At 40.2% G+C, this 11135-nt stretch overlaps 1 protein-coding gene across 4 annotated transcripts in view; it reads right to left on the bottom strand.

The window, feature by feature from the left end:
* Positions 1–503: 503 nt before the first annotated feature.
* Positions 504–11135, bottom strand: part of ERCC8 (ERCC excision repair 8, CSA ubiquitin ligase complex subunit) — a 71656-nt gene continuing 61024 nt past the window's right edge. For all 4 annotated transcript variants that reach the window (XM_003827408.6, XM_008952761.3, XM_063604446.1 and 1 more), the window contains one exon: positions 504–1353. In XM_003827408.6, the coding sequence (XP_003827456.1) occupies positions 1285–1353 (69 nt within the window). In that variant the 3' untranslated portion in view covers positions 504–1284. The remainder of the gene's footprint in view (positions 1354–11135) is intronic.

Genomic DNA, 11135 nt, shown 5'->3' with positions numbered 1-11135 from the left:
ATTTAGCTGGAAAGGTCTGATAGGAGGTCTAACCCTTATACACTTAAAAACTCAACAACTGGCTGGGTGCAGTGGCTCAAGCTTATAATTCCAGCACTTTTGAGAGGCCGAGGCAGGTGGATCATTTGAGGTCAGTAGTTCGCGACCAGCCTGGCCAACATGGTGAAACCCCATCTCTACTAAAAATACAAAAAAATTAACCAGGCTCAGTGGTGGGAGCCTGTAATCCCAGCTACTCAGGAGGCTGAGGCAGGAGAATTGCTTGAACCTGGGAGGTGAAGGTTGCAGTGAGCTGAGATCAAAACACTGCACTCCGGCCTGAGCGACAGAGTGAAACTCCATCTCAGGAAAAAAACAAAAAAACAAAAAACCCTCAACAACTGTATACTTTTGGTATTCAAGCTCATAAAAGCCTCATTTACTAGTCTACTGCTGGTAAGGATCAGGAAGGGAAAAATTAAGATTACCTTCATGATAATCACGTGTGGGTTGACACAGAAGGAGACAATAACATAGAAATTTTATTACAGCATTTCATGTTTAAGCCAGATTCCCTGCCAGGATATTTTCTGCTTGAATTAATGAGGCAGGATTTGGTCATACCTTAATGAGTTTCATAGAAAAAGAGTTCAAGCATTAGTGCAAACCGCCTTCTGACATTAAAATAAAATAAAGCAAACATGGGATTTTCACAAAGTTAAAAGCCTCCTGTGATGCACATTTTGGATAGTAGGAGACATTGAGCCCCAAAATGTTTAACATAAAGCATGGTTAATTAAATGAAACCATTGAAAAATGTGAATACATGAAGAAGAAAGAATAAAATAATTTTGATGTTACCATTGCAACTACTATTTTTGATATAATCATTCTTGGCAAAATCATTCTTGAAGGTGGAAACGAGCAGGCTGATAGTACAGCAAGTAAGAGAAAGTCAATACTGATGGCCTCCACTTGCTGATCCTCTGAGACTGCATCTTATAGTTCATAAAATCTGCTGAAGGTCACAATTGAGGTACAATGACTTGTGTTACTTGTACTGTAGCAATGAGGGCTTTCCCAGGCCACAACATCTGGGATCAAGGAACACATTTTGACTAAATAAACTATACAGAAGTCTGTTTTAGGATTTTATGCAAATATTAACCTCATTTTAAAACATGAGGAAAAATATTACCCACATTTAGGGCTAATTTAGCTGTCAGGAAGAGACCGTACAGTTGAAAAAAACACAGTCTCATTTAAAAAGTTTCAGCAGAGACACAAAGGTACTAAAGGTGATATTCATCCTTCTTCATCACTGCTGCTCCAGGCATCTTCAAAGGCCGGATTTAATTGTGATTTTGTTGTAGTCTAAAAAAAAAAAAAGATAAAGAAAAAGGAGGATTCTGTTTTTTCTACTTCATAATTTTAGGCTCACAATAAAGTTATGAAATATATCAGATAAGTAGCAATTACATTATTTTGGAAGAAAATGTATAACTGTTAATTTCAGAACAAAAATAAGAAACAACCCATATACAATATAAGATAATGTAACTTCATTTGAAACAGACAACACCAGACTTTATCCAAACACCCTGTTTCCTTTAATCACTTCACAAATACATACATACACACATACATACATATACTATGATGTTGCCATTGCTCAAGGTATTTCTCAACAACTCTTTGGAATTACCTGGAGAAAGTGGCACTCTGATATCCATAGGCTAAGACTGGACTCCAGGTGTACAGTCTGACCTGACAGCCCAAAATATCAATGGTGGCAACTCTTTATTGTTTGGATGAAAATAACTTTTATAAATAAACAAATACCAAATATGGAGAATAAGGTATTCAAGCTGAATAATACCATTTTTAGTCCAAAAATAATGTGGGTTATTAAGTAGTGATATTTATATACTTATTTGTAAGCAGTGATATTAATTACTTATTTTTATAGGTTGGTAGGGCAGTTCAGTAAAACATGCAAAATACGTCAGAAATGGTAACACGTTTATAGTCAGCACATAGGTTTCCCTCAGGGATTTGTCTGAAGGATAACATGCATCTAGATGATGTTTATTTAAAACAACAAGGTGATTAGCAACTACAGAAATTTTAATCATCTGTGGTATTTCAAATCAGTTCATTTTGGGGAAAACTTCTGAATAGCTACTTCTGATACGCAAATAACTAAAAGCGCTTTAAGATGGTCTCATTGTTAAAGTAACTGGGTATTATGAGCCAGGTTTGCTTCTTTTTGTGCAACTTTTACAACTACTACAATTTTATTCAGATTCCAATTCCAATGCTGTATTAGCATCAAGACTACTCTTAAATTATTTTAGATTTATTGCCTTTTATAACTTAGAGGAATTTTTTTTTTCCTTTTGAAACAGAATCTCACACTGTCGCCCAGGCTGGAGTGCAGTGGCGCGATCTCCGCTCACTGCAAGCTCCGCCTCCCGGGTTCACGCCATTGTCCTGCCTCAGCCTCCCAAGAAGCTGGGACTACAGACGCCTGCCGCCACGCCAGGATAATTTTTTGTATTTTTATTTATTTTTCTTTTTTTTATTATACTGTAAGTTTTAGGGTACATGTGCACAACGTGCAGGTTTGTCACATATGTATACATGTGCCATGCTGGTGTGCTGCACCCATTAACTCGTCATTTAACATTAGGTATATCTCCTAATGCTATCCCTCCCCCCTACCCCCACTCCACAACAGGTCCCGGTGTGTGATGTTCCCCTTCCTGTGTCCATGTGTTCTCATTGTTCAATTCCCACCTATGAGTGAGAACTTGGTGGTGTTTGGGTTTTTGTCCTTGCAATAGTTTGTTAAGAATGATGGTTTCCAGCTTCATCCATGTCCCTACAAAGGACATGAACTCATCATTTTTTATGGCTGCATAGTATTCCATGGTATATATATGCCACATTTTCTTAATCCAGTCTATCACTGATGGACATCTGGGTTGGTTCCAAGTCTTTGCTGTTGTGAATAGTGCCACAATAAACATACATGTGCATGTGTCTTTATAGCAGCATGTTTTATAATCCTTTGGGTATATACCCAGTAATGGAATGGGTGGGTCAAATGGTATTTCTAGTTCTAGATCCCTGGGGAATCACCACACTGACTTCCACAATGGTTGAACTAGTTGACAGTCCCACCAACAGTGTAAAACGGTTCCTATTTCTCCACATCCTCTCCAGCACCTGTTGTTCCCTGACTTTTTAATGATCACCATTCTAACTGGTGTGAGATGGAATCTCATTGTGGTTTTGATTTGCATTTCTCTGATGACCAGTGATGATGAGCATTTTTTCATGTGTCTTTTGGCTGCATAAATGTCTTCTTTTGAGAAGTGTCTGTTCATATCCTTCGTCTACTTTTTGATGGGGTTGTTTTTTTCTTGTAAATTTGTTTGAGTCCATTGTAGGTTCTGGATATTAGCCCTTTGTCAGATGAGTAGATCGCAAAAATTTTCTCCCATTCTGTAGGTTGCCTGTTCACTTTGATGGTAGTTTCTTTTGCTGTGCAGAAGCTCTTTAGTTTAATTAGATCCCATTTGTCAATTTTGGCTTTTGTTGCCATTGCTTTTGGTGTTTTAGACATGAAGTCCTTGCCCATGCCTATGTCCTGAATGGTATTGCCTAGGTTTTCTTCTGGGGTTTTTATGGTTTTGGGTCTAACATTTAAGTCTTTAATCCATCTTGAATTAATTTTTGTATAAGGTGTAAGGAAGGGATCCAGTTTCAGCTTTCTACATATGGCTAGCCAGTTTTCCCAGCACCATTTATTAAATAGGGAATCCTTTCCCCATTTCTTGTTTTTGTCAGGTTTGTCAAAGATCAGATGGTTGTAGATATGCAGCATTACTTCTGAGGGCTCTGCTCTGTTCCATTGGTCTATATCTCTGTTTTGGTATCAGTACCATGCTGTTTTGGTTACTGTAGCCTTGTAGTCAGGTAGTGTGATGCCTCCAGCTTTGTTCTTTTGGCTTAGGATTGACTTGGCAATGCGGGCTCTTTTTTGGTTCCACATGAACTTTAGTTTTTTCCAATTCTGTGGAGAAAGTCATTGGTAGCTTGATGGGGATGGCATTGAATCTATAAATTACCTTGGGCAGCATGGCCATTTTCACAATATTGATTCTTCCTACCCATGAGCATGGAATGTTCTTCCATTTGTTTGTGTCTTCTTTTATTTCATTGAGCAGTGGTTTGTAGTTCTCCTTGAAGAGGTCCTTCACATCCCTTGTAAGTTGGATTCCTAGATATTTTATTCTCTTTGAAGCAATTGTGAATGGAAGTTCACTCGTGATTTGGCTGTTTGCCTGTTATTGGTGTATAAGAATGCTTGTGATTTTTGCACATTGATTTTGTATCCTGAGACTTTGCTGAAGTTGCTTATCAGCTTAAGGAGATTTTGGGCTGAGACGATGGGGTTTTCTAGATATACAGTCATGTCATCTGCAAACAGGGACAATTTGACTTCCTCTTTTCCTAACTGAACACCCTTTATTTCCTTTTCCTGCCTGATTGCCCTGGCCAGAAATTCCAACACTATGTTGAATAGGAGTGGTGAGAGAGGGCATCCCTGTCTTGTGCCAGTTTTCAAAGGGAATGCTTCCAGTTTTTGCCCATTCAGTATGATATTGGCTGTGGGTTTGTCATAGATAGCTCTTATTATTTTGAGATACGTCCACTCAATACCTAATTTATTGAGAGTTTTTAGCATGAAGGTTGATGAATTTTGTCAAGGGCCTTTTCTGCATCTATTGAGATAATCATCTGGTTTTTGTCATTGGTTCTGTTTATATGCTGGATTATGTTTATTGATTTGTGTATGTTGAACCAGCCTTGCATCCCAGGGATGAAGCCCACTTGTTCATGGTGGATAAGCTTTTTGATGTGCTGCTGGATTCAGTTTGCCAATATTTTATTAAGGATTTTAGCATTGATGTTCATCAGGGATATTGGTGTAAAATTGTCTTTTTTTGTTATGTCTCTGCCAGGCTTTGGTATCAGGATGATGCTGACCTCATCAAATGAGTTAGGGAGGATTCCCTCTTTTTCTATTGATTGGAATAGTTTCAGAAGGAATGGTACCAGCTCCTCCTTGTACCTCTGGTAGAATTCGGCAGTCAATCCATCTGGTCCTGGACTTTTTTTGGTTGGTAAGCTATTAATGATTGCCTCAATTTCAGAGCCTGTTATTGGTCTATTCAGAGATTCAACTTCTTCCTTGTTTAGTCTTGGGAGGGTGTATGTGTCCAGGAGTTTATCCATTTCTTCTAGATTTTCTAGTTTATTTGCATAGAGGTGTTTATAGTATTCTGATGGTAGTTTGTATTTCTGTGGGATTGGTGGTGATATCCCCTTTATCATTTTTTTTGTGTCTATTTGATTCTGCTCTCTTTTCTTCTTTATTACTCTTGCTAGTGGTCTATCAATTTTGTTGATCTTTTAAAAAAAATTGCTCCTGGATTCATTGATTTTTTGAAGGGTTTTTTGTGTCTCTATTTCCTTCAGTTCTGCTCTGACCTTAGTTATTTCTTACCTTCTGCTAGCTTTTGAATGTGTTTGCTCTTGCTTCTCTAGTTCTTTTAATTGTGATGTTAGGGTGTCCATTTTAGATCTTTCTTGCTTTCTCTTGTGGGCATTTAGTGCTATAAATTGCCCTCTACACACTGCTTTGAATGTGTCTCAGAGATTCTGGTATGTTGTGTCTTTGTTCTCATTGGTTTCAAAGAACATCTTTATTTCTGCCTTCATTTCGTTATGTACCCAGTAGTCATTCAGGAGGAGGTTGTTCAGTTTCCATGTAGTTGAGCGGTTTTGAGTGAGTTTCTTAATCCTGAGTTCTAGTTTGATTGCACTGGGGTCTGAAAGACAGTTTGCTATAATTTCTGTTCTTTTACATTTGCTGAGGAGAGCTTTACTTCCAACTATGTGGTCAATTTTGGAATAGGTGTGGTGTGGTGCTGAAAAGAATGTATACTCTGTTGATTTGGGGTGGAGAGTTCTGTAGATGTCTATTAGGTCTGCTTGGTGCAGAGCTGAGTTCAATTCCTGGATATCCTTGTTAACTTTCTGTCTTGTTGATCTGTCTAATGTTGACAGTGGGGTGTTAAAGTCTCCCATTATTATTGTGTGGGAGTCTAAGTCTCTTTTTAGGTCTCTAATGACTTGTTTTATGAATCTGGGTGCTCCTGTATTGGGTGCATATATATTTAGGATAGTTAGCTCTTCTTGTTGAATTGATCCCTTTACCATTATGTAATGGCCTTGTCTCTTTTGATCTTTGCTGGTTTAAAGTCTGTTTTATCAGAGACTAGGATTACAACCTCTGTCTTTTTTTGTTTTCCATTAGCTTGGTAGATCTTCCTCCGTCCCTCTATTTTGAGCCTATGTGTGTCTCTCCACGTGAGATGGGTTTCCTGAATACAGCACACTGATGGGTCTTGACTCTTTATCCAATTTGCCAGTTTGGGTCTTTTAATTGGAGCAGTTAGCCCATTTACATTTAAGGTTAATATTGTTATGTGTGAATTCGATCCTGTCATGATGACGTTAGCGGGTTATTTTGCTTGTTAGTTGATGGAGTTTCTTCCTAGCCTCGATGGTCTTTACAATTTGGCATGTTTTTGCAGTGGCTGGTACCGGTTGTTCCTTTCCATGTTTAGTGCTTCCTTCAGGAGCTCTTTTAGGGCAGGCCTGGTGGTGACAAAATCTCTCAGCATTTGCTTGTCTGTGAAGGATTTTATTTCTCCTTCACTTACGAAGCTTAGTTTGGCTGGATATGAAATTCTGGGTTGAAAATTCTTCTCTTTAAGAATGTTGAATATTGGCCCCCACTCTCTTCTGGCTTGTAGAGTTTCTGCCGAGAGATCTGCTGTTAGTCTGATGGGGTTCCGTTTGTGGGTAACCCGACCTTTCTCTCTGGCTGCCCTTAACATTTTTTCCTTCATTTCAGTTTTAGTGAATCTGACAATTATGTGTCTTGGAGTTGCTCTTCTCGAGGAGTATCTTTGTGGCGTTCTCTGTATTTCCTGAATTTGAATGTTGGCCTGACTTGCTAGATTGGGGAAGTTCTCCTGGATAATATCCTGCAGAGTGTTTTCCAACTTGGTTCCATTCTCCCCCTCACTTTCAGGTACACCAATCAGATGTAGATTTGGTCTTTTCACATAGTCCCATATTTGTTGGAGGCTTTGTTCATTTCTTTTCATTCTTTTTTCTGTAAACTTCTCTTCTCGCTTCATTTCATTCATTTGATCTTCCATCACTGATACCCTTTCTTCCAGTTAATCAAATCAGCTACTGAGGCTTGAACATTCATCACGTAGTTCTCGTGCCATGGTTTTCAGCTCCATCAGGTTGTTTAAGGACTTCTCTGCATTGGTTATTCTAGTTAGTCATTTGTCTAATTTTTTTTCAAGGGTTTTAACTTCTTTGCCATGGGTTCAAACTTCCTCCTTTAGCCCAGAGTACTTTGATCGTCTGAAGCCCTTTTTTCTCAACTTGTCAATGTCATTCTCCATCCAGTTTGTTCTGTTGCTGGTGAGGAGCTGCGTTCCTTTGGAGGAGGAGAGGTGCTCTGACTTTTAGAGTTTCCAGTTTTTCTGCTCTGTTTTTTCCCCATCTTTGTGGTTTTATCTACCTTTGGTCTTTGATGATGGTGACGTACAGATGGGGTTTTGGTGTGGATGTCCTTTCTGCTTGTTAGTTTTCCTTCTAACAGTCAGGACCCTCAGCAGCAGGTCTGTTGAAGTTTGCTGGAGGTCCACTCCAGACCGTCTGCCTGGCTATCAGCTCAGAGGCTGCAGAACAGCGGATATTGGTGAATAGCAAATGTTGCTAGCTGATCGTTCCTCTGGGAGTTTTGTCTCAGAGGGGTACCTGGCTCTGTGAGGTGTCAGTCTGCCCCTACTTGGGGGTGCCTCCCAGTTAGGCTACTCGGGCATCAGGGACCCACTTGAGGAGGCAGTCTGTCTGTTCTCAGATCTCCAGCTGCATGCTGGGAGAACCACTATTCTCTTCAAAGCTGTCAGACAGGGACATTTAAGTCTGCAGAGGTTTCTGCTGCCTTTTGTTTGGCTATGCCGTGCCCCCAGAGGTGAAGTCTACAGAAGCCGGCAGGCCTTCTTGAGCTGTGGTGGGCTCCACCCAGTTTGATCTTCCCAGCCGCTTTGTTTACCTACTCAAGCCTCAGCAATGGCTGGCGCCCCTCCCCCAGCCTGGCTGCCGCCTTGCAGTTTGATCTCAGACTGCTGTGCTAGCAATGGGTGAGGCTCTGTGGGCGTCAGACCCTCCGAGCCAGGCGCAGGATATAATCTCCTGGTGTGCTGTTTGCTAAGACCATTGGAAAAGCGCAGTATTAGGGTGGGAGTGACCCGATTTTCCAGGTGCCATCTGTCACCCCTTTCTGTGACTAGGAAAGGGAATTTCCTGACCCCTTGTGCTTCCCAGGTGAGGCGATGCCTCACCCTGCTTTGGCTCATGCTCAGTGCGCTGCACCCACTGTCCTGCACCCACTGTCCGACACTCCCCAGTGAGATGAACCTGGTACCTCAGTTGGAAATGCATAAATCACCTGTCTTGTGCATCGCTCATGCTGGGAGCTGTAGACTGGAGCTGTTCCTATTCGGCCATCTTGGCTCCACCTAGTTTTTTGTATTTTTAGTAGAGACAGGGTTTCACCGTGTTAGCCAGGATGATCTCGATCTCCTGATCTTGTGATCTGCCTACCTCAGCCTCCCAGAGTGCTGGGATTACAGGTGTGAGCCACTGCGCCCGGCTTAGAAAGATTTTTTAATGGTAACCCCTGCTGCATGTCTGAGAATGTTCATTTTCCTTTTGATGAATATGATAACTTTGAATCTTAGAATTCAATCAATGAAAACAGTAGAAAAAGTTACGTGTTCCTAGTACATTTCCCAAGTATCAGCTAGAAGAGTTGGAAAACAATATATTAATTTAGGCATTCTTTATTGTTAAACAGATTACATTATTAAATTTAATGTCAGCTATACTCCAAATGTCCAGAAATGAAACTATTATTATTATTATTTGAGATGGAGTCTTGCTCTGTCACCCAGGCTGGAGTGCAGTGGCATGATCTTGGCTCACTGCAACCTCTGCCCCCCAGGTTCAAGTGAGTCTTCTGCCTCAGCTTCCTAAGTAGCTGTGACTACAGGCGCATGCCACCGGCGAATTTTTGTATTTTTAGTAGAGATGGGGTTTCACCATATTGGCTAGGCTGGTCTTGAACTCCAGATCTTGTGATCTGCCAGCCTTGGCCTCCCAAAGTGCTGGGATTACAGGCATGAGCCACCACTCCCGGGCACGAAACTATTATTAAACCTCAGGTAACTACTCACTGATTTCTAGCCACAGTACACTTATTTGCAACAGTTGTATACTGAAGTCTGTTCATTTTGTCTTTCATCCAAACGTTTACTGAATTTCCTGTCTTTTTGGGTTGTCAATTTGACTATTAAATTAGGTTATTTAGTGAGAGTTTATTAAAAGACATCTTGTCATTGGGGGTTAGCTGACTCCTCTTCCCTACTCTGTCTCTAGAAGCCTTTAACTTGCCTTTGATAACTATCAAAAATAGCCCTGGGAAAACACACACACACACACACACACACACACACACACACACACACACACACACACACATCTCAAGGTGGATAAGCCACACGAGGGCCATGCTTCCTAATCCTACTATGGAAGCCCAGTGTGTAACCTATTAAAAATTTTAATTTCAGTTGAAAACTCAACAGAAAAGCAAAATTATACTTCATTATAAATTATTTTTGTATGGTAAGCAAAGAAACAAAAATAAATGAAAATCATAATCAGTTGCATACAAATTATTTCACTTTTCAGTGAAATAATGATATATGAATGCATTACAGTATTTTAGAAATACATTTTATTGCCAAAACAATCACAAATAAAATATTATACTGGTAGTATGATAAAGTGGCAGTAAAAATGTTGTAGATGGATGTGGTACACATTACCATTTGAGACCCACTGATCAAGTGTCACTACTATTATTTCAGTTTTCTCTACAACATCTCCTCCTAGTGGACATGCAGTCTGTGCTTGAACATATTCATCTATATCTCACCAGGTTGTCAGTTCTACTGACAGATAGTGTCAATGTTATAGAAATAATGAAGCATGAGTTTAGAGGGGACCTAGTTATGAGTTTAGAGAAGGAATAGAACCAAACTTAACATCTACAAGGATATTTCTTGATAACTTTCAAATTTCTGACTGGTAATTAGTGGCAAGTCTCAGGTTGTTTGTCAGCAAGTGATTATACATTGACACAAGTGATATGTAAAACAGTTATGTATTGTGTGAATGTCAAAACAAAGTAAGATTCTTAGTGAGAGGTCAGGTTTAAACTGGAATAAACCTGCCCTATAGATCTCAGGCAGGAAAAAGTAATTAGGAGTTATAGATAGGCTTGTCTTGACCAGACCAGCTTTTAGAAAGGAGGGTCAAAAGGAAGCTAGATTCCTCAAAATATAATAAAACAGTATGCCAACTAAATAAAAGGATTTATAGTTAAAGACCATAAATCCTGTCCCTATCATCCAGTGTTCTTCCTTTCTTTAGATAGAATTAAATTCATCTTCTACTTTGGATATCAGGAGAAACACCCCTAAGGGATTACATCTTGGTTGATGGGGAGGTAACTCTCATCTGAAGAATGCATTTGTCAGGAAACCTAAGAATAACTTTGATTAGACAATTCTGATATTTGGAAATATTATAAGCTTGTCCCAGATCATAAGTACAATAAATGGCAGAAGTGGGATTCAAACCCAGTTTCCTGAAGCTAAAGACTAAGTGTGTGGGCTGAGGGTGGTGGCTCAAGCCTGTAATCCCAACACTTTGGGAGGCCGAGGCGGGTGGATCACGAGGTCAGGAGATCGAGACCATCCTGTGAATTGTGAAACCCCATCTCTACTAAAAATACAAAAAATTAGCCGGGCGTGGTGGTGGGCGCCTGTAGTCCCAGCTACTCAGGAGGCTGAGCCAGGAGAATGACGTGAACCCAGGAGGCGGAGCTTGCAGTGAACCGAGATCGTGCCACTGCACTCCAGCCTGGG

Source organism: Pan paniscus, chromosome 4 (assembly GCF_029289425.2).
Source record: "Pan paniscus chromosome 4, NHGRI_mPanPan1-v2.0_pri, whole genome shotgun sequence".
Classification (NCBI taxonomy): domain Eukaryota; kingdom Metazoa; phylum Chordata; class Mammalia; order Primates; family Hominidae; genus Pan; species Pan paniscus.
Note: the sequence above shows the minus strand (reverse complement) of the source record. Positions and strands in the feature narration are given on the sequence as shown.